Raw genomic sequence first — 22480 nt, 5'->3', positions numbered from 1 at the left:
TGTCGACTCTCTTCCGCCGTTCAGTGTCTCGCAGCTACTCCCGGAGAGCGAAACTCCAGGAATCGTCGCGCAATTTATTCAGTACTTTTACAAAGACTCTCGAGGTCTTTATCGTCGCGTGTTACTACGCGTGTGTGTTAGAACACTTGCGAGCGCGTGCACTTAACTATTCACTTCCTTCCGACCCTCACGCGCCCCTTCGATCGATTCGACTGAGAAAAGAGAGTAAGGCTGGCGTATTTTTTTTTTTTTTTGTTCGTTTGGCTTTTTTCCGAGCAGAAGCAGAACCACGCGCAGTAGAGCTTGAATTTCGTTTCCATCGATGGTGGTTGTGCTTCTGCTCGGCGACTAACTCTCGAGCTGGTGTGAAAAGAACGAGGTGCGGAGAGAATTTTCGAAGCGAGTCTAAAAATACGTCATTCAGGGCGTTCCCACGTAATCTTCTCTCGAAGGATGCGCTCCATAACCTCAAAGCATCAATCACAACCCTCTCCCAAAAATATCGCTCCCCCGGCGATACATCCACAAGCCATCTCGTGAAAATCAAAGCAGTGCCTCCGTTTGAATAAAAAATACGCGCGAAGCGTTTCGCTTTTCTCGAAAATCTCCACCGAGAGAATCGAGCGAGCTCTACAACGCGTATACACCGAGATGCAGGAGGAGCCGCGCGAAACGAGAGTAATGTCCGTCTCGCCGTTGCGGCGGCGGCGGCGCACGCACTCGTCTTCCAATACTAAATATAACGTCCAGCCAGGTTCTCCTGGTGCTTTGCCAGCAAAAGAGGCGGCTCGCAGTGCCGCGAGGCGAGCAACGGCCAGTTCCTCTCTCGCTCGCTCGCCTGCGTGCGCGACCCTTGCACGCGCGCATTCTCTTTCTTCTTCCTTCTTTCTTTCTTTCTTTCTTTCTTTCTTTCTTACTTACTCTTCGCTCCTCTTTATCGACGGCATTCTTCGCCGCCTTCCTCCGCGTCTCCGGCGTACACACACTCTACGAGCGATCGTTACCCCGCACAGTTGAGTATTTTCAAGAGTATTGCGCCGATTATACAGTGAAAGTTTTCATCGCGACGGAAGTATAGCAAAATTTAACGTTTCGGAGCAGTAGCAGACGCTAATCCTACTCCGACCTTGAACCGAGCCGCGCGTGTCTTCCTTTTACGCATCGATCCTTCGACCCTACTCGGAGAGCGCACGCAAACATCACTGATGCCGCGGGATAAGTAGTCGCCTCTATTCCTGGAAAATATTCAACTGTGCGTGACGTTTCAGTATCCCTCGGACTGCAGGCTGCGAAGGAAGTGCGTATATAAGTGCGTCGCGAGCAAGAGCCGGTTCTCTTCGGTATAATAATACCTGCGCGCTTTTTCAAAAAAAGTCGCGGCATTTAACTCTGTGCAGCGTGTGCGTGGTATATAGTGCTGGTGACTGTGTTCTGCTGCTGCTACTGCTGCGAAAATGGCCATCACGAGGCAGGAACGTGAGTAGTACCGGCATCACACTACACATATCTCTGCGGCTAATTTGCGCCGCTTTGCGATGATAAAATCGCGTCGCGAGTATACGCAACGGGGAGGGATGTGCGAATTTCTTTTATTTTTGTCGCGGGAGATTGTTTGTCTGGAAAAGTGCTCTCGGAGATTGACTGCGCGCGTTAGTCATGAGAGATAAATACGCGCGGAGTGGAATCGTTTGTAGGAGGATCAGAGGACGTTTGATTTTGTACTGAAAATAATCCGAGCGCGTTCGGATCGCTGTATTTACGAGTGTTAGGAGATTATTAACGTTAATAAATGCTTCGGGACGAAAATAGCTGCTGCATATTTCGAGGTGCTCGATAAATGCTTTACCGGCAGTTTATGCATACTTCTCGACGCACTGGCGGATCGATGAGTCGATACTGTATGATATTTTTGAGCGCTTCGCGAGATTAATTCGCTTACACGGTATCTCAATGAATATTACGACGTAAACATACTCAATGGCTTTGTCTCTTCGACTGCCGAGCGTCTTGTGGTTAAAATCGATTCTGACGTTAGCCTTTGCTCACGAGAATTTCAAAGACATCCGAAGGAAGCTCTCCTTGTTATGATGCGCGTTTGCCCTTATCGTATATCAGTACGTCGAAAGTGTGTCGTCGTCGTACACTCGGCTCTACGAATTATCAATGTCAGCATTGTTTCTAGAATAACTATATAATCAAGACTAAAACTCCTCGAAATGGTCAGTACGCAGTTTAAAAAGTAACGACCCATAAAATCCTGCCGTGTTTCTAAAACCGTTCGCGCGTAAGAAATCCTTTGCATAAACGCGGGGGCAATTTGCACGTGAAAATGATTTTTAAAATACATGGAATTTTAATGAATGAAGCTCCACCTGTACGGCAATAGCCGTAACTGTCACTCGGACACTTTTCCCTCGTCGTGTATACATACTGAAGTTACAAGAGAGAATTTACTAGCACTCGCTATTACACCCCTCTCGCGATGTATAGATATTTCTTGGCAAAATCTACTGGCGCACAATCCGCATTGTCGCGCAGGAAGAAAAAATCAACAAATTTCTCCGCTTAATCTAGAGCCGACTAATGTTGTAATCCCGATCTGTCAATTATTATCCTGTACACAGACTTGGCACCGAGGATAAAGCTTCGCCCGTCGCGCATGCGCTTTCTTTTCCTTTCCGGCGTCATACGTCTCTTTGTTTACGCGGGCGCATTCGTGACACAGAGGGTGCGAGGGGGTGACTGTATAGGTGTTATGTCAGGGATGACTCACGTGTATGTGCGGCGCCCTTTCTTTCTGAGCAGTCGCCTCGCGGCCTACTGACACCGCGTTATACGCCCGCACAAAGCTCGATCCTTCCGTTTCCGTACGTGCGGCTCGGGTCTATACGATCCTTTGTGTACATCACGCGTGTCGTCGAGGATCAGCGACGAGGGTCCTGAATTCGGTCAATCGCACGAACCAGAGCTTGTGTGTAGAACGCGCTGATTTCATCCAGAGAATTTTCATTTCAATTTTTCGAAACGACATCCGATGAGAGCTGTCAACGTCTATCAAACTTATGCGAAAGCCCGGTGTGGGTCTAGAGTTCAAGATCAACACACACGTACATACGGACAAAGCATCGCCTGTTGAAGCTTCCCGAAAAACAAAGTCCAGTGCACGTCCGAACAAAGGAAAAAACCTGGCATCGGTCGAAAAAAGCTTTGAAAAATTCCGCGGAGAAGCTCTGACGTATATAGTATACAGCCGCGTCGTCGTCGGCTCTTCTGCATGCAGCGGCTTTTTTCACGGAGGCACGCTCCGTTTATTTCGGTGATCCACCGACGAGAGGGTCACACACACGCACACGCGCGCAAGCGAGATTACGTAAGACGATATAGCCGAGCTTCTTTGGCTCGGGAATCGCGCTTAATTCACTCGTGTGTCACCGCAGCGAGTGGCTCTCTCTTTCTCTGTCTTTGTCGCCGTGCAGAACTCCGAAATATACCTGCGCTCGCGGAGGTATTGTGGATTATGCATCCGCGAGAGTTATTGCTCTTGAGAGCATTGTGTGACGGAAACGAAATGCTCGCTGTGCGGAAGGTTTCTGAAAAATTGCAGGTCTTTCAGCGTTATTCGTCGTTGCATAGAAAATTTTCCTGACTACACTCAGAGTCACGACACCCAAGCTCGTATTATTGAGATGCAAAACTGGCCGTAGCCTCGAAATCTTCAATTATAAACCGGCGAAAAGCAGAATCGAATTCTCGTCTCCCTGCCAAAATAAACCGATCGATCGAACGCGTGTTAATTGCCTGCGAGGGAATAATTGATCGGCGATTATCGTCGCGCAGAATCGGCCTTGGCTGCTGCCTCCAATAATAGCCTCTCGCGCGTGTACTGCTGGACGTATCTCTGTACAACGGAAGCGAACGCATCCAACCTTGTAGCCGTAACCCGCAACCGTAACCTTCCGCAAGGTGCATTCTTTCCTATTGTCTCGCTCGCGGCCATTGTACATCTCTCTGCAGTGACGATGACGAGCAAACGACGTGTGTATACGAATTAAAATCGATCGATTCTGTCACAATGGTTCAACTGGAGCGGCGAACATTTTTCACGATTCTTCTATATCAAAGTCCGGGTCGTCTCGCGGCGATAATCACTCACTCTATCGGTTTATCTGGAGCAAAGCCAGCCGAGTGCACTTGAATGTCTATGAAATTCAGCGCGCTGTGGCTTGTAGCGCTAGTGTAGCGAGGGATGAGCCGTAATTGCGTGTATTATTAGAGAGAGAGAGAGAGAGAGAGAGAGAGAGAGAGAGAGAGAGAGAGAGAGAGAGAGAGAGAGAGAGAGGAGAGAGAGAGAGAGAGAGAGAGAGAGAGAGAGAGAGAGAGAGAGAGAGAGAGAGAGAGAGAGAGAGAGAGAGAAGAGAGAGAGAGAGAGAGAGAGAGAGAGAGAGAGAGAGAGAGAGGAGAGAGAGAGAGAGAGAGAGAGAGAGAGAGAGAGAGAGAGAGAGAGAGAGAGAGAGAGAGAGAGAGAGAGAGAGATAAGCCTGCTAGTGCAGATTCGCTCTGGAGTTATTTTTATAGGTCAGATAGTTTTTCGATACCTGCGTCATTTTCAAAGAGTAAAAACGCACAATACCCTATTTTAAAGCCTCAAAGGCCTCGCGCACGATTCTAATTAAAGCTGAAGAACCAGCCGAGTCTTAAAACTGAGCCAAAAGCCTTTCTTTTTTTCTTCCGACGTGGCAGCTGTCAAAGACAGCTTGAAACTTTTCGCGCGAGCTGAAAACTCGAGGGCGAGTTTCTCAATGTTTCGGGAGGGCGATGTACCCGGCGCGTCGTTTATCTCTCACTCTGCAGACACGGCGGGATGGCGGAGAATCGATTTTGCTGTCCCCTGAGTTCACACTGCGCCGGCTGGGCAGTAGCCGATACTCTCTCAACCCTTGCCTAATTTTCGTACACAAACACTAGCACGTGTGTGCCAAGTTTGCACTGTGTTGGTACAGGCCTGTAGAAGAAAGAGCCTGGCCTTCGCGTTGTGTTTAGATTAATTTTACGGCTTTATTGATTTTGGCTATTTTCTTAGAATGAAAATCTCAGTATTCAGTAGCAGTAAAATTATTGTTCCAATAACATATTATTCATCTCTTCCCACAGTGCAAGCAGCGAATAACTGTTTGGTCACTGTTAAGCAGCAAGTTCAACCGTTGCACGTAACTGCTCCAACGAACTCGATTACAAAGTGCATTTGGGTACAGAACACGACCGTGTATAATATCGTCTGCTCTCTGAAAGAGAAGAAAACGCGCGCGGGCGAGGGAGCAGTCAGGCTGCTCCGGAGCATGTCTGACGTGTCGAACAAAATCAATAGCTAGGAGCGTCGTTTACGTGGCCTGTACACGTTCTATACGAGCAAAGCTCTCTGCCTCTCTTTTGTTTTATTTTTTCTCCAATTACTCTTTCTATTTTAGTATCGAGCCTTATCAATGTGCTCTGAAAAAAAGATAGTCGTGTTGTGCGCAGACTGATAATGATACCCTGCGTGGAATAATTCTGTATCCGAATGCTGCATTGCTGCGAAAGATGTGCTTGCGCGCTGGCAGTCGCGATGCTAATCTATTTTTGATCGTCGACGGAATTTACCGTTATCCAGTGTATTCGAGTTCCGAGTATCTTTTATTCAGCGATTGATTGTCAAAGCTTTCAACACGCACAGCGAATAATTCAATGATGCTCTTCATCGAAAATTCAGCTTTCCTTCTTTCATTAAGTATATTACGCGATTTTCGATTCTCTTACGTGCAATACACCTTCGAATGCAAAAAGCTACAGTTTCTTTTCTCGCTAAAAACTTCGCAAGGCTCGATCGACCCAGCCCAGCTGGAATGGCGGACTTATCGCCGGGTCGTATCAGCGAAGCTCGACCCGCGCAAAAAAGCACAGCCACATACGGTAGAAGTACACCTCGTATCCGATGGTCGGGGGAACGAGCGAGCCGCACGCAACTTTACCGATATAGCCTACCGCGATGCCGCCACTCGGCGCCCACGTGTATTAACGAGAGCTGAACTCGACGACGAGCGACCAGCCCTCGGTAATGACATCACTTGCCTTCGCTATACCGCTGATGTTCGCAGGGAGGGGGGGGGGGGGATGCGGTTTATTGCGATAGGTGTGGCGTAGGGTGATGCACTACTGAAATTACTACACTCGTTTAAAGGTGTATAAATATTTATTGTGGATTATGTCCTAAAAAAGAAGAAACATTTGAACAATCGTGGTTCGATAATTGAGCGGATGTCGTAGCTTAATTACAACGGCGACAATCTGCGCCACATCGAAGCGTCATTATGCTCAATCACGCGCTTACATAATCGCCGATCAAAATGTTAATGTCTCGAAACGGCCGCGGCTTGCTGGAACAATTACAAAGGGAAGCGGCGATTAAATTCAAATGAAAAACGCTATTATTTGCCGAGCGAGCACGTCGAACGCGGAAACACTTGTCGACCGGTGCTGCCACCTCCCGACGCTGTACTCCTCTTCCGCTACTCTTTTTTTTCTCTCTCTCTCTCTCTCTCTCTCTCCACCTACACGCATACTCACAAGCTGGCTTCTCTCGGTTCTCCGAGTTTAGTCATCTTTGCGAGCGTTTAATGTCTAAAAATCTATAAATTTAGTAGGGTGACGTAACGCGAGTTGCATCGGCTCTCGGAATAATCGTTACGTCAACGGTCAACTCCCCTAGAGCAGCGTTTCAATGTCTAGGCTACTGGATCGGCAACATCCTCCTTTCCGGGAGTAACAATCTCTCTCCTATATACACAAGCGATGCACGCGCTGCAACAATGTCTCTCTCCCTCCCGTTCGCATATTCTCGGTCGACTTTCTCGCGTTCCTCTTTCCCGCTGTTCCGCCTCTGCATCAACGCGATGTTCCCTTCACTCTCCCTCGCGTCTCTCTCTCTCTCTCTCTCTCTCTCTCTTTTATCTCTTCCTACGTTTGCCACGGCTACATCTTTCTCATGGCCAGCACCTCCACTTTCCACGGCGAGATTTTTTCACCGCCGTGCACCTTCATCTCGCCGTTCGGTTCCCCTCGTGCCCTCCATATTCTCTCTTCTTCCCCTCCACTGTTGTACAACGTAGCAGCTCGTGCTTTCTCTCTCTCTCTCTCTCTCTCTCTTCGTCGGCGTCGGACGCGCCGAGAACGCGCAGGTTACAGTCGCGCTGCGCTTCCAGAGAAGACTCTCTCTCTCTCTCTCTCTCTCTCTCTCTCTCTCTATCTCCGTCGCTGTTTCTTTGCCCTCGCTCGGTTGCGCGCGTGAAAAAAAGAGCAGGTCAGTCTGTGCGCGAGTGCCGCATGTAACAACCACGCGCGCTACACGACTCTCGCTCCTCTTGTGCTTGCTATATACCTGACGGAGAGTAGACAACGATCGTCACGATGGTGCGCAGAAATAACTCGAGGCAGCCCGTCGAGGAACTGCCCGAACGGGGACCTGGTGAGTTTTCGGCTGCGCGCGGGTTATATTTACGGCTCTGGGAGTCGGATAAGCCTCGCTCGTAGTTGACGCTTTGCTGTATATAGGATAGCCGAACATATGGTTCACGCGCACGCGTTCTGTACGCGACACGTGTGGGCTCGTGGCTTTTTAAATCGACGAGACTCCGCTTCTTTTCGAGCCTTTTAAAGTTTAAATGGATGCTGATGCGCCTCGGACTCGCCATTATTATTCGCCTCGCTCCTACCCTGAACTCGAGGACTCCGAGCGCGTACGCTATGGATTTTTCATTACCCTTCCGGCTATCGATAATTCTCTTTTCGCACCTTCCGCTTTCGTGGAATATTTTTAGCATAGACTACTGACGCTTCTGCCTGTATAGGATATACCTGCACACTGTATCGCGTTAGCCGCTCGGTGATTCGATTAAAACGCAAGCGGCTTATATTTTCTCCGAGCTCGCTTCGACAGATATAGGAAAGAGAGCGTGAAACAAACTCTCCGCTGTATTCCTCTCGAAAATGCACGATCGATGCGCTATTTTTCATTCATAAACACGGCCTGTCCACGACGCAAACAAGCCACCATCTGTTCTCTCGGAAACGAAAGCTGTACGCTCCGCTCCTTCGACCAATCGACTGCTCCGATCTTCGAATCCATCATCGTCATCCACGTACACCTACTCTCGAAAAACCTGAAATCGATATCCCGACGAAAATCCAGAACGTGGCTGCTGCAGCGCATATAATCGATCCCATACGTATGTGTGCGTGCACCTACGTATACCGGTTTCTCAGATATACTCGTTTGACATCAGATATACGGCCAGAGTGAACGGGACCACTGCTGCTACTGCTATATACGTCGCTGTTCCCTTCCTTTGTTCCCTTAGGGTGTTTCTATACACGTACGCTGTTGTTGTTTCGCCATTTTCTCACGAGCTGTATTAACGGGCTGTTTTATATCACTATTTTTACTCGCAGCAGCCTCATCATCAACGAGACTCTGTATTATTAATGAACGTTTCTTTTTACACAATCGATACACGGGTCGAGAATATAGAGCTTAACTGCCGACCCACGACATTGGTTTATTCTCGTCGAGCCGATAACGTGCGTGTACCGCCTATCAATAAATAGTATATGCGTCATCGAACCTCCTGTAAAAAAAAAAAAAAAAATTCACCCGCTGCCACAAATCTGTTGGTCCCGCTAAAATCAGCCACGTGCACGATACTTCTCTATACATCCAGCCACGCATCGCGTAATCAGCGCAGGTGTTCGCGGTGGCGGCAGCGCTGCAGGGTCGACGTTCGGAAATTTTCACGCGTCGGCGCCGCGACTTTTTTTTCGTGATTTCGCGGGCGAAATATCGCAGCGTGTGCACGTATCTAAACAAGGTCGCGCTGGCGCGCGCACAGCCGGTGTAGCGTGCCACGACGACGACGTGGATGCTCCACAAGTGCTTCGTCGGTATAGTGGCTCTCAGTCTGTACGCTTTTGTTCCGATAATTTATACGTATTTGATGCTCTGAATTTTGATATTACTCGCTACAGCACACTGATTATAAATTCATAATTATAGATGAATTTGTAATCAGAGATTGGCGTTAATGTGCGAGAAGAGGCTTTAGCGATAAGGTATTGGATTTCTGCTAATAAACGTTGTTGCAACGTTATCGCTCTGCAAATATAAAAGACGTTGAATTGAGAAAAAAGTCGATAATACACTGTTGAATCACTGCTTTAATCGCGCGCGTAAAGGATTCATACTTCTTTTTCTTCATCTGCGCGAATTTCTATTCTTAGTAAGCCGGATTCGATCTTACGTGGATTCGTCCGAGTCGCTATTTGGGACGAGCGACTCCAAAACGTTAAAATAGCAATAGCCCGCGCATACGCGGCTTCTTCGTTCATAATATTCGAGCGCATTTGTTGGTTTACTTCAGCAAACAGCTTAATTGACTTGATTTCCCTTCATTTTTCACAAAATTCATTAACTAAATGGTCGCTATCTAATACAGTCATCTCCGTTGTAACATTTACCCTCCCCAGACTAAAAAGCGTTTCCACCATTAATCAAATTAAAAGAATACACACACGCGCTCGCCGCTGAAATTCGTTGGACGAAAGCGTCGTTCTGATCGAATATAAAAAGTAGGCTACTCATAACGTCATTTTTAGCTGACCCGCCTTAAGAATACCTGAATTACGAAATACAGAATCCCCCAGCCCAACTCGTGCGCATTTTTCCATCGATATATCAAATCCTTATCTCGAACTCGGCGATTCATCCGTAACCTTGCAACTCTCTAACGGCGTGTCAATGTCAATGCCCCTGTGGCGCAAAAAACCTCGGCGCATTAGCGTCACGTAGGCAAAAAATTTCGCGTTCCCTATACGCACCGGAAGCATCGCATACGGTTCTCTGAGGTAATATCGAATACGGGAGCTTATAATTTGTTACCAGGTGAGCTTTGCTCGCCGGGGCACAACGCTGATGATGTCAGCTCGACGCGATTTTCATACTAATGAATTTTTCGTGCATGCGTGCATATGGGGTTATAGCCGCCGCCTACGCCAGCCGGTCAGTCGCCTTCGAGCTTACGCAGCGTCAGGACGTTCTGATACTCTTAGGACGAGAGTTTGTTAAAAAGTAGGTTGTGGGATGAGTGCTTTTAGGACTTTCTAAAGTCGATTATAGAGGCGGTTGGCCTGTGCGAGCGTTTTGTGAAAATTAAATATAGCAGTAGAGACGATGAATATTATAGTGGTGATATTCGTGCGAAAGAGGCTAACGAAAAAATGTTTTTATTTGCAGTGGCAGCGCTGATCTACTGGCGCGATCCCAAGAAGTCGGGAATCGTCTTTGGTGCAACACTCGGAGTGCTTTTGTCGCTGGCCTACTTCAGTCTGATCAGCGTGCTGGCTTACATATCCCTCCTCACTCTAACCTTCACCGTCGCTTTCCGCATCTACAAAACTGTCCTCCAGGCCATTCAGAAGACCTCCGATGGACACCCATTCAAGTGAGTTTTCCTTTCAAGCTTTCTCTCTTTCTCTTTCATACGCTGCTGAACTCTTAAAACCGACCAGACGGCGCATATGCTCTTTCATACGCAGAGACATGTATTAAGGCATCATTTTTAATGGCTCTTGTGACCTTGCAGAGACATCCTCGAGATTGACCTGACGCTGCCCGCCGAGAAGGTGCACGAAGTCGCTGACATCGCCGTTGCGAACGCCAATGCCGCCGTCAGCGAGCTGCGCAGGCTCTTCTTGGTCGAGGACATCGTCGACTCGCTCAAGTTCGGAATCGTTCTCTGGTCTCTCACGTACCTTGGCGCATGGTTCAACGGCATGACGCTCATCATCATCGGTTGGTATCTCGCTTCTCTCTATATAACACATTACGTCTTCTCGAGCTGCGACGACTAACGATCGTTTGTTTCACAGGTGTTGTCGCCCTCTTCTCGTTGCCCAAGGTGTACGAAACGAACAAGACGCAAATCGACCAAAACCTCGCTCTGGTCCAGGCTAAACTCAACGAAATCACGGCCAAGTAAGTTTGATTCTTCGATTTTGCCGCTCTACATCTCACCAAGTGAGGTCGATTATTAATCGCATTGTTCCGTTAATTTACAGAGTAAAGGCTGCGATGCCCCTTGGCAAGAAGGCCGAGCCTGCGAAGGAAGAGTAAATGAGGGTCGAAAAGAGGCGTTTAATCGTTGCAGAGCCGTGCAGGGAAGGACGAAATGAGAGACGGAACGACGTATTCTAGAATGAGAGAAAGAGTGATGATGGCAAAAAAAAAAAAGGATATCGGGGTAGCGCGTGAGCCGAGAAGGCACAAACACATACACTGACACACATTACAGCATCGCCGACAATTAACTGAACTGACCTGATGAAAATTACGAGTTGACGAGAGAGTAACCGATACAGAGATTGTAAATAACGGACCACTGTTTTACTTCGGATAAATGTTGGATATCGATCGACTGACACGAGGCAAGCTTGGTGTGATATATGATGGTTCGCTGTGTGTCGAAATATGTATTGTAAAGACCGTGTTAGCGAGGCGGTTGACAGAATAAAAATATGATAATCGATTACGAGAGCTCGGTCTCGGGTAAAAAATCACAAAATCTCGAGGCCGAGTGATCATAAACACGCGCATCCATTATTTAAAATATATATATAAAATGAAATGAAAATCGAGATATCCTTTTGAAGTAAGAGAAATAAAAAGAATGCAGAAGTAACACTTAGCGATTAATTGTTCGTTATTGCGATACGATGATGACGAATTCATTTAGTGAGCAACAAGAGAAAGTGCGACGGAACGAAATGTTTACAGTAAAACTGGCAACAGCAAGAATATGAAGTAACTTACAACTATTAATAAAAAAAACAAAGAAAAACTTAAACTATCGTTCTGTGTTTGTCGCGCAAATTAAACGACCGAGACAATTATTATGCAATTGTCGCGACCATGACCTTGCGCACTTTGGGTGTTCCCCGATAACTGCACACACACTTAAAAGAAAGCGTGTCTATTCCCATCTTTATCCCCTTTGAAAAATGTGCAATCACATTCATAATCCTTTTTGAAATAAAAAGAAACGAAAACATACATGAAGTACATAAGGAAATGAAAAAAAAATTATTAATCCAGTAATGACGTAATATAAATGACGATGAAGAGTATCTTAGACATTAAACGCATTACACCGTTCACCCGCATTCTATCGCATCATCTCGTTTGCTACTTGATCACTCATCGTAACGAAGAGTCTATCCTTTTTTAAATGTAGAAAACGTTGTTGAGGTAATCATTAATCAATCAGGTTACGCGCGATAAATATGGCCAAGGCAATCGATGTGAAAATGTCTATTGTATGTATAGACAGTGCTTATTGAGAGTTGAGAAAAGAAGGCAAAGCGGAGAGAAGGTGAGAAGGAGGAAATGAAGGTACGAAAATGGAGCGGGTTATGCTGGAGGAAGTGCTTGTCGAAATTGTTTCTTTTTTATCGTTAGATCTTAAGATGTAATGTCTAATAACCAGCGATCCCTCGTGTTTTAGTTGTTATAATGCGGAAAATAAATATGAGAATTAATGGAGAATTAATAAAGTGATTATTACTTATTGTATCTGTCTCTTTAAACGGCGTTGAGGATTGCAAAATATTATTGCTATTACATTGATATTATTATTGTAATTATATAGCTAATATATAAAAGAAGTATATATATAAAATTATTGAAAAAATACATCGGTTTATATTACGCAAAGTTGAAAAAAAACGAAGAGAAAAATTGGCTTATGGCGATGCAATGGCAATGGATTTAAAAAATACATCACTTGATCGACTTGATCCGATAAATCAGAACATGAAGATGCAACTTAATATTATATTATACACATTCTTAATATCTATCTGTAGCTACGTGAATTCACGTGTTTTTATCTCAGAAAATGTGGTAAAAGTGTTAAGAGAATATGTGACTTGTAATACGCGTATCGCTTCTTGACGTTTTCATTATTGCATCTGCATTCGCACGATTAATTTATAAATAAACGATATCAATAAGACACAAAATGTCGATAATTCTGTTTTTATAAATGTCAATATTACGTTATTATTAGTAAGATTTTGTCTTTATTTGTCTATCTACTTTCAACATTTATTTGACGCACACTTTCTTCTTGTTCTGTGAATCGAAAAACCTTTGATCCTTTTTTTTCTCTTTCAATCCACTTTTAATTTTGTCTGATAATGTCGCGAAGCCAGTAATTTTATTTTAATTTTATTTTGGCTTCGAAAGCAGAAGAAAACTGGCACATGAGATATGAAGCGGTAAGTATAAAATCTCTGTACGCCGCGCCAGTTCAAATCGTCCCGCGCTAATAGTGATCTGACTCGTCACCGAAACCATCAGAGACCGTCGCCCTGCTTTCAATGATAATCATCCATTTCAACAACAATATGCTTTATTGAACAAATTGATCCGACCGGATAACTCGACGCGCCGCGACGACCAGTCCGTGCTTAGATTCCCAAGAATAGTAATAAATTCTGCCGACCTCGTATTCGTTTGAAAAACAGAGCTGCCAGCAATTCGTCACAAATAATCATTGCTTCGAAATAATTAAACAAAGAGCAAACCCAATGAACCCGAAAAATCCTTTGCGCCGAAGTATCATCTCTGCGCGATAATCGCGCATCTCGAGCCGATCATTCAGTGCGCACGCGTGACCTTTCCAAGGTGACAGCGGCGGCGCAGGCAGTCTGCGACGGGTCTTACTCTACCGCTGTTGCTCCCCCCTCTCCCCCCCCCCCCGCGCGAGACTACCGCGCCGACCGCTTGCTTGCCGGACTTTCGCCCGCTGCAGCATCAGTACGCACATCTCCGCCGCTCTGAGCGAGTGTCGTCGGTCCGTTTTTAATTTCTTCTTTTCTGGCATAAGTAAGAGTAGTCAACGGTACTAGATTCAGGATGTCGGTGAGCGACGCCGATCACGAGAAGAGGAAGCAGATCTCGGTGCGGGGCATCGTCGACGTCGAGAACGTCGCCAATTTCAAGAAGACCTTCAACAGGCATCTCCACTACACCCTCGTGAAAGATCGTAACGTAGCAACATCGCGCGACTACTACTTCGCCCTCGCCCACAGCGTCAAGGACAATCTCGTCTCAAGGTGGATCCGTACTCAGCAGTATTACTACGAGAATGATCCCAAGGTATGGCATACAACTTTTTCCGTCTTCTCTGAAAGTAATATACTTACCTCTATACTCGACTCGTGTATCTCTTCTTTTTTTTTCGCGTCTTCTCCGTGTTTACTTTTTCTCATTTTGCCTAACTTAATTATAGCCGCGATCGTGTTTCGTCTTCTGCATCCCATTCTTACTCCACACACACAAACACAAGTGCATTTGTTTGGAACGCGCTGCAGGTTCGAAATGGAAAAACCTAACCTTTCTTTTCCGCTCGTAGCCCCGGGTTCGATTTTGTAATGAACCCGTCGAGCGGGGCGGGGGGGGGGGGGGGGGGGGGGGGAGGGCGGATTATAACACAGCCGAGCGTCTCGGCTTGTTGATTTGGCCTTAACATTCGTTTTCTAACGAGCTGCCAATATTTTTGGCACGGCTAGTTTCTCCTCTAATTTTCGGCGTGCTCGTAGCGCTTCAGCACGTGCAAGTATTTCGGAGCGCGGTGTTTTCGTCGCTGACCGTCCCTATACTGTTACGCCAGGTATACAGTCGTATAGTTAGCGGCCGATGCAGCTGCAGTCGAACCGGCTTGGGATCGGAGGGCTGCCCTTTCATATACCTGCTCGCAAATCCCTCCCTTCCGATGACGATAACGCATCGTGTTTATTTTCGCGTATACGAGTAGTTATCAGCTGTAGAGCTCCATAATAGGCGTCGAATCTACGATTATTCGTTGAGACGTTCTAGATTTTCGACAAAAACAACTATTCGTCGTCTTTTTTCCCTTCAATTATCGACGCGTACGTATACTCTTATGTCATGCTTACGGCCGAATAAAAGTTATCTGTCTAGGCTGTTTGTCAATGCAAATAGGAGCAAGCCGCGGCCTTGCTCCCGATACCTTCAAACGCTCGAGTCAATAATTCTTTTGGCTATTTAGCGCGTGCGACGTGATCCGAAATTCGTGATGCAGAGATAGACGAACTTAGAGATTCGGGACAATCGCGAGAGTTAACGAACTTTTGGCTTCTTTTCCACGTGTTTTTGCTAATAAGTTTTTCTCAATTTTTTCATTTTCGAAATATTTGGTAGATTTATCAAGCATAAAAAAATGGCATAAAAAAATTGATAAAACGTCGTACTTATGTTTCTATTAGTGGGTATTCAACTTTCACTTGTACAAAAAATAAATATTCCGGACAGCCTTATCGCACAGCTGAAAAGAATGTGGGCTAGCGTGTAAGAAGAAAGCGAATGTGATTTCCTCGTTTCGTAGATCGATCTCTGACCAGTTGTATGAATAAAATATCGTTGGGGACATAAACATCTAATCGCATTGAATTTTATTATCGCATAAAATGTATTCAGTAGTTCTAAACAAAAGTTCATTTTTTATCACGTCTACTACCTCCGGCTGAGCGGGTTATATCTAGACACTCGAAAATATACATGTCGCACGGATTCTCGTTATTCCGTTTATTTAGTAAACGCTTAAAAATTCTGTAAGCATCGCATTATTTCACTGTTGTAAACTACTTATGGACCTAATAAATTAAAAAATTTATTCAACCTTAATACCAGCTTTTACTCGTTACAAAAAACACGTTAAAAAATCACGCGTACGAGGCTCCAGAAATAACTCCAACGCTCAACAAAATCTCGATCCTCAAAAATAACTAATTACGTGATCTCGCTTCTCATCGTCAAGTGTAAAGATAAAAAAACCCACTTCAATAGCTCTCAAAAAACTACACGATAAACTTCGCTAACTTTTGTTCTCTCTCCCGTCGCCAAAAAATCTACGTCGATCGCGAGAGCGGGGAAAGCCACTTAATTCGTGACCTCATAAAAACGGGTGGACATGTGACGAACGCGAGGCACTCGTGCATAAGTATTACAATGTACTAGCTCAAGAGGAGAAGATCCGAGAAGGAAACAAAGAGCGGGTCAGATCGAGCTGAAAATATTTTATCTCCCTCGGCCTTCATCTTATACGCACACAGTCCCCTAAGCGCTCCCTTATCTCTCGTTTATGCGGATCCGTCAGGGAATTTCGCCGACGTCGCATTGTCCCATATTAATCGCGTGGATCTTTTTCTTCTGGACTCGACGCGGAAATTTATCGCTGGAAAATTTTGTTGGTTCGCGAAAATTCGATAATTATACTCCACTTACTCGAAATTTCGATGCGAGCTGATTACAATCGCGACGAGACGGCAAAAACGTGTGTTATCGTGGCGAAACGCGCGCGACTGTCATTGAGTGAAGTAGCCGGCGCCTTCGGAGGTTACTTAGTTTGTTAAGTAATAACGCGATGCTTTTCTATAATCGAGCAGATAAGAGCCGACTTTTAATCGTTTTGTAACGATGTTACACAGACGATAACTATTTTCGTAGCCGCTAATATATACTCGGGGCGTTATTAGTCATCGTCGTACGTATAGATGCGCGATTGATTTTGGCTGCGATGTTATGCAGTGGTTTAGCGCCTTTTTTTCGCGACTAATGTCTCGCTATTATCTCTGTTTACCGGAATGATCGTTACGTCTCCAAACAGTTTTATGAATCATAATCGTAATCCGACAAAAAAACAACAACAACAAAGGACACCTTCGATATTTCTAGAATATCACGTCTCTTCGGATGCCACAGAGTTTATTAATGCTTGCTTCTCTATAATCGAGTGATACCAGCTTTTCTTTTTTAATCGTTTTGCAACGATGTTATGCGCGCAGACGATAATTATTTTCGTGGAAGTTAATACGGGAATCGTTAGTCACATAAATGCAATTTTTTTCGACAGCGTGATGAACTGTTATGTAGAGCACTATACACACTTTCCGCGATAACTGTTTACCGGAACGATCGTTACGTCTCGTTATTCCACTTACTGTCGGATGATCAGTCGTAATCTTCATATCCATCGACAAAAAACTATGTTCCTCGATCGAAGCTTCTCTTCAGAGCCGGATAGGAAACTCACTCGAGCTTCCATATCACAACTCGTCTTTCCGACTTGTAAACGACACCTCCGACATTTTTAGAATATCGCGCGTTATAAATACACACACACAAACACACAGTTTTATGATACGAATCAGCTCGAGAATATTCCGACAATCGCGTGTCCGCACTATTAATAAATCGTAATCAAAGCGTTGGATAATCCGCATTCCACGCGCGCGCATACAGGCCACATAATAAACAACAATTAAATATATACAATGTAAAAAGACAGAGTGCAGATAATGATATAGAGCAAGTGTCGAAGGACACATCCGAACGCGCTGCTAAATTTACATCTATTAAGCGACGTGAGCTCGGCTGCCTCGCGATGAAAATTCACGTGCCTAAAGGCCCAACTGTCTCGCTCATCTCTCGCTCTCGGTCAATTCGAGCTGCGATGACGAGTGGAAAAATAGTGGCCGAACCGAGCTTGATCGCCGCTCGCCTAAAGATACTTTTTATAGGAGATCCTAATTTCTTCGCTGAGAGTATAGCTTTGGAATATTAGCTTATAAGAGATCTGAACGGATTTTTGTAATTTCCCGCTTTTCCGACTACTGTCATCCGGATCTGCGCGCGACTATCCCTTGGAAGACTTCCCAAAGTCGAGAAAGCCTGGCACCAGTTCGTTTTAATACTACGCTTTGTATTTTCGAACCTTGGAGGGGATATTCTACCTTAATTACGTCTCGTTTATTTAGAATTTTTGTTCTGACAAAATACGTTACGTAAGCCCCAAATGCGGATCGTTCTAGCGACGATTCTTCGGTTTGATCCGGATTTGATGCAATTACATGCATTCCGAAATGATCGCTCGCAAGAGATAATCTATGACCTTACGATAAACAAGTAGGTTCGTGTAAGCGTTGCAGAGAAAAACTCTGCTATCGCGAGGCTCCTCGTCTATGTAAATATTTGTCTTCGGACGATTGTTTGAAACATTTTACTTATTGCGAATTTTTTTTGTTCACGTTACAGAGATGCTACTATCTGTCCCTCGAGTATTACATGGGAAGAACCCTGCAGAACACGATGATCAATTTGGGCATCCAGGGCGCCTGCGATGAAGCCATGTACCAAGTGAGTCTGCCTTATTGGATATTATTAGAAACAATAAAACGCTTTGCAAAAAGCTGCGCGATACGAGATGTGCAGAACAGCGATTCCGTCACTCCAACTGTGTCATAACAATGCTGATACACGTCGAACGAGCGTTGTTTATGCAATATGTCACTTTCTTGAGGGAGCGTGTAGATTATTTTATTGCAAAATATGAAACAATTAATCTTATTGCGAGAGAAATAAATTAGTCTGACACGACTGTTAGTCGTTCGGAACGAGCGACATGAAAATAACATTTCTTCATATCTGTAGATGGGTCTGGACATCGAGGAGCTCGAGGATCTCGAAGAGGACGCCGGTCTTGGCAACGGTGGTCTCGGTCGTCTGGCCGCCTGTTTCCTAGACAGTATGGCAACTCTGGGTCTGGCCGCCTACGGCTACGGTATCCGTTATGAATACGGTATCTTTGCGCAGAAGATCAAGAACGGCGAGCAGGTCGAGGAGCCCGACGATTGGCTCAGGTATGGCAACCCCTGGGAGAAGGCCAGGCCCGAGTTCATGCTGCCCGTTAACTTCTACGGACACGTCATCGACACACCCGAGGGCAAGAAGTGGGTCAACACGCAGGTCGTCTTCGCCATGCCCTACGACAACCCTATTCCTGGATACAAGAACAACGTTGTCAATACCCTGAGGCTCTGGTCAGCCAAGTCCCCGGTTGAGTTCAATCTCAAGTTCTGTGAGTTATCTAGCTTGTGTTATCCGTTTTTCTTATTGGAGCACTTATTTTCGAATACGTTTACTAATGGATTTGCTGGTTTTGGATTTCAGTCAACGACGGTGACTACATCCAAGCTGTGATCGATAGGAATCTCGCTGAGAACATCACCCGAGTTCTCTATCCGAACGACAACTTCTTCGAGGGCAAGGAGTTGCGCCTGAAGCAGGAATACTTCATGGTAGCCGCTACCCTTCAGGACATCATTCGTCGTTACAAGTCTAGCAAGTTTGGTTCTCGGGAGCACCACAGAACCGACTTCGACTCTTTCCCCGACAAAGTGGCTATCCAGCTCAACGATACGCATCCATCCCTCGCTATTCCTGAGCTCATGAGAATCCTTATTGATATCGAGGGTCTTTCTTGGGATAAGGTTGGTACAGCTAGCATGTGAATAATGTAACGTACTGAATTTACATTTTTCACTCTTTAATTCACTTTTTTAAGGCATGGGACATCACGGTTCGCACTTGCGCGTACACGAACCACACTGTACTGCCAGAGGCTTTGGAAAGGTGGCCAACAAGCATGTTGGACAGTATTCTGCCGAGACATCTCCAGATCATATATCACATCAACTTCCTGCATCTTAAGCAAGTCGAGGCTAAGTTCCCAGGTGATCTCGACCGACTTCGGCGTATGTCTCTGATTGAGGAAGAAGGCGAGAAGAGAGTGAACATGGCGCATTTGTCCATTGTCGGTAGCCACGCTGTCAATGGTGTTGCCAGAATTCACTCTGAAATCTTGAAAGACTCTGTGTAAGTTAACATCCAAGTATTTCAATTCAATTAAACATTCCGATAGGACGAATTATAATTTTACATTGATATGTTTGATAGCTTCCGTGATTTCTATGAACATACCCCGGAGAAATTCCAAAACAAAACAAATGGTATCACTCCTAGAAGGTGGCTGCTCTTGTGTAACCCCAACCTTTCTGATGTCATTGAAGAGGTTCGTAGACGATCTATTTTTCTAAACTACGATATTTAAAGGATTTAGTTTTAATTATCTTTCTTTAACGATAGAAAATTGGAAGCGATTGGACCGTTCACTTGGAGCAGCTCGCTCAGCTGAAGCAGTGGGCTAAGGATCCATCATTCCAACGCACCATAGTCAAAGTTAAGCAAGAGAACAAAATGAAATTGGCCGAGATTCTCGAGCGTGACTACGGTGTCAAAATCAACCCGTCGTCGATCTTCGACATCCAGGTTAAGCGTATTCACGAGTACAAGCGCCAGCTGCTCAACTGCTTGCACGTCATCACGCTCTTCAATCGCATCAAAAAGAATCCGAATGCGCCTGTGGTGCCACGTACCGTCATGATTGGTGGCAAAGCCGCGCCTGGTTATCATCTCGCTAAAAAAATCATCAAGCTCATCTGCAGCGTAGCGAACGTTGTCAACAATGATCCCATCGTAGGCGACAAGCTGAAGTTCATTTTCTTAGAAAACTACAGAGTCACTCTGGCTGAGAAGATCATTCCAGCTGCTGACCTCAGTGAGCAGATCTCAACTGCCGGTACTGAAGCGTCAGGAACCGGTAACATGAAATTCATGGTATGTATTTTCATTACAAAAATTCCTACACAAAGTGCTTCTTTCTACTAAGTATTCTATTGCAGTTGAACGGAGCATTGACCATTGGTACCCTTGACGGAGCTAATGTGGAGATGGCCGAGGAAATGGGTAATGAAAACATCTTCATTTTCGGTATGACCGTTGATGAAGTAGAAGCTTTGAAGAAGCGAGGCTACAATGCTTACGATTATTACAATAAACTGCCGGAAGCGAAACAGTGCATCGACCAAATCCAAGGAGGATTCTTCAGTCCAAACAATCCCAATGAGTTCCAAGATATCGTGGACGTTTTGATGAAGTGGGACCGATACTATCTCTTGGCTGATTATGAAAGCTACATCAACTGCCAGGATCAAGTATCCAAGACTTACTTGGTAGGTTGAACTTTTAAATTTAGCCTCCTGATATGACAGGCAAACAATATTAATGCTTTTTTCTTTATGCAGGATGAATCGAAATGGGTGGAAATGGCTATTCACAACATTGCCTCGTCTGGTAAATTCTCATCGGACAGAACGATCGCCGAATACGCTAGGGAAATTTGGGGTGTAGAGCCGAACTGGCAGAAACTCCCTGACCCTCATGAGCCCCGTGATATTTAAGTCTACTAATGATTCTCAACGTTTTAATATAAGAATTGGCGTCACTTGTCGCGCGCCAGTCAGGCGAGATGTCTCATATATATATGTAATAATGTTTCTTGAAATTCGAATCACGCAGTTACGCTTATCCATTATTCGTTTATACGTAAAAAGCGCTTGATTTTATTTCGAGTCGATTGACATCGTGATGGCATGTGCACTTTGATATTGGCAAAACTTTAATTTTTAAGTGAAAGATGTTTTAAAGAAAAAAATTAAGTGAAAAAGTCTATAGTATTAAGAAAGTGTATAAGCTGACGCGCGAGGCGTTTTTAAAAACTTTTGTTCAACTGTTTTACCACACAATCATACGCCTTTATTTGATTTAGTTTATAATCACATTTAAAGACTTTGTCATTTGAATTTTATATACGTGTACGTCTTATACTTTCTTTATTTTATTTTATTTTATTTTTTGAAACTGCTCTAGTCTGTGAAAAACGTGACAGAACTATCTTTTTTCTCGAACAAATTGTATACGTTAATTATGATCTTTTCGTTTGATACGATAGATTTCAGATTGAGAGTTAGCAAATTTTTTTAGCCTTTAGCGAACATCGACGTTTTTGTTGTTATCAAAGGCGAATTGATATTCTGCTTATACCTATTGTATAGAATTATTGTTAACAATTTTAACCTCTAGCTCGTGTGTGTTCCAAAGATTTTTCCAGAAAAAAAGTTTGCTACTGTGTTCGCTAGCGAATCGCGCCAGAGATATTTTCACGTAGCAACGATATTGGCTGCGTCCTCCAGTTCCTTCGTCAGAGCAAATCCAATGTCACGTACAAGTTCAACAAACAAAAGTTCGATAAAAAAGCCCAACGAATATCATAATCACATTTACAAACGACAATTAAACGCACAATGAAATACCTACTGTTGATAATTTTTACAAATTTTACGCAGTTTTACACGAATAATGAAAATATATACCGAGACAAGATTTTTATGAAAAGTTGTTGTACAGTTGTTGATCGTTAAAGCGTAAAAAATACTCAAACAAATAGAAGAATAAAGGCTGGCCTATTTTCGTAATAAACAAACTGAAAATTTATCTGTGTGATTCGGACTTTGTTACTTAAGCAATACGTCTCAATATCACAGCACGATGAACTGATAAATGTGAAAAAATCTATATATACATAAAAAGAAAAAAATAAAATAAAAACTCCATTGCTGTAAAAATCGACTCTCAAGA

At 44.6% G+C, this 22480-nt stretch overlaps 2 protein-coding genes across 22 annotated transcripts in view; both read left to right on the top strand.

Annotated features, from left to right (window-relative positions):
* The window catches only part of LOC103316932 (reticulon-1-A), a 33571-nt gene extending 20923 nt beyond the window's left edge, over positions 1–12648 (top strand). For 5 of the 21 annotated variants that reach the window (XM_031929907.2, XM_031929908.2, XM_031929912.2 and 2 more), the window contains 4 exons: positions 10319–10526; positions 10668–10876; positions 10954–11059; positions 11143–12648. In XM_031929907.2, the coding sequence (XP_031785767.1) occupies positions 10319–10526; positions 10668–10876; positions 10954–11059; positions 11143–11197 (578 nt within the window). In that variant the 3' untranslated portion in view covers positions 11198–12648. Of the gene's footprint in view, positions 1–23; positions 1477–7123; positions 7499–9827; positions 9931–10065; positions 10154–10318; positions 10527–10667; positions 10877–10953; positions 11060–11142 lie in introns of those variants that run through there. The other 16 variants (XM_032598948.1, XM_032598950.1, XM_032598947.1 and 13 more) reach the window with 16 other exon arrangements.
* On the top strand, positions 11193–22471 carry LOC100117812 (glycogen phosphorylase). Its single transcript, XM_008213092.4, has 9 exons — positions 11193–14242; positions 18200–18301; positions 18596–19022; positions 19115–19434; positions 19509–19819; positions 19901–20015; positions 20090–20620; positions 20686–21015; positions 21088–22471. Exons 1-9 carry the CDS (start codon positions 14000–14002, stop codon positions 21241–21243), a joined length of 2535 nt encoding a protein of 844 aa, XP_008211314.1. The 5' UTR covers positions 11193–13999; the 3' UTR covers positions 21244–22471.
* Positions 22472–22480: the final 9 nt, after the last annotated feature.

The sequence above is a fragment of the Nasonia vitripennis genome, chromosome 4 (assembly GCF_009193385.2).
Source record: "Nasonia vitripennis strain AsymCx chromosome 4, Nvit_psr_1.1, whole genome shotgun sequence".
NCBI classification, from domain to species: domain Eukaryota; kingdom Metazoa; phylum Arthropoda; class Insecta; order Hymenoptera; family Pteromalidae; genus Nasonia; species Nasonia vitripennis.
The sequence above is the reverse complement of the archived record's forward strand: the minus strand, read 5'-3'. Positions and strand labels throughout refer to the sequence as shown.

Excerpts from the sequence above, each read along its gene's own strand:
- LOC100117812 (XM_008213092.4), top strand. The coding sequence starts at position 14,000 with ATGTCGGTGAGCGACGCCGATCACGAGAAGAGGAAGCAGATCTCGGTG. Across the intron at positions 19,023-19,114 it reads TGAGTTCAATCTCAAGTTCT|TCAACGACGGTGACTACATC; the intron begins GTGAGTTATCTA and ends TTTGGATTTCAG. Across the intron at positions 21,016-21,087 it reads AAGTATCCAAGACTTACTTG|GATGAATCGAAATGGGTGGA; the intron begins GTAGGTTGAACT and ends TTCTTTATGCAG.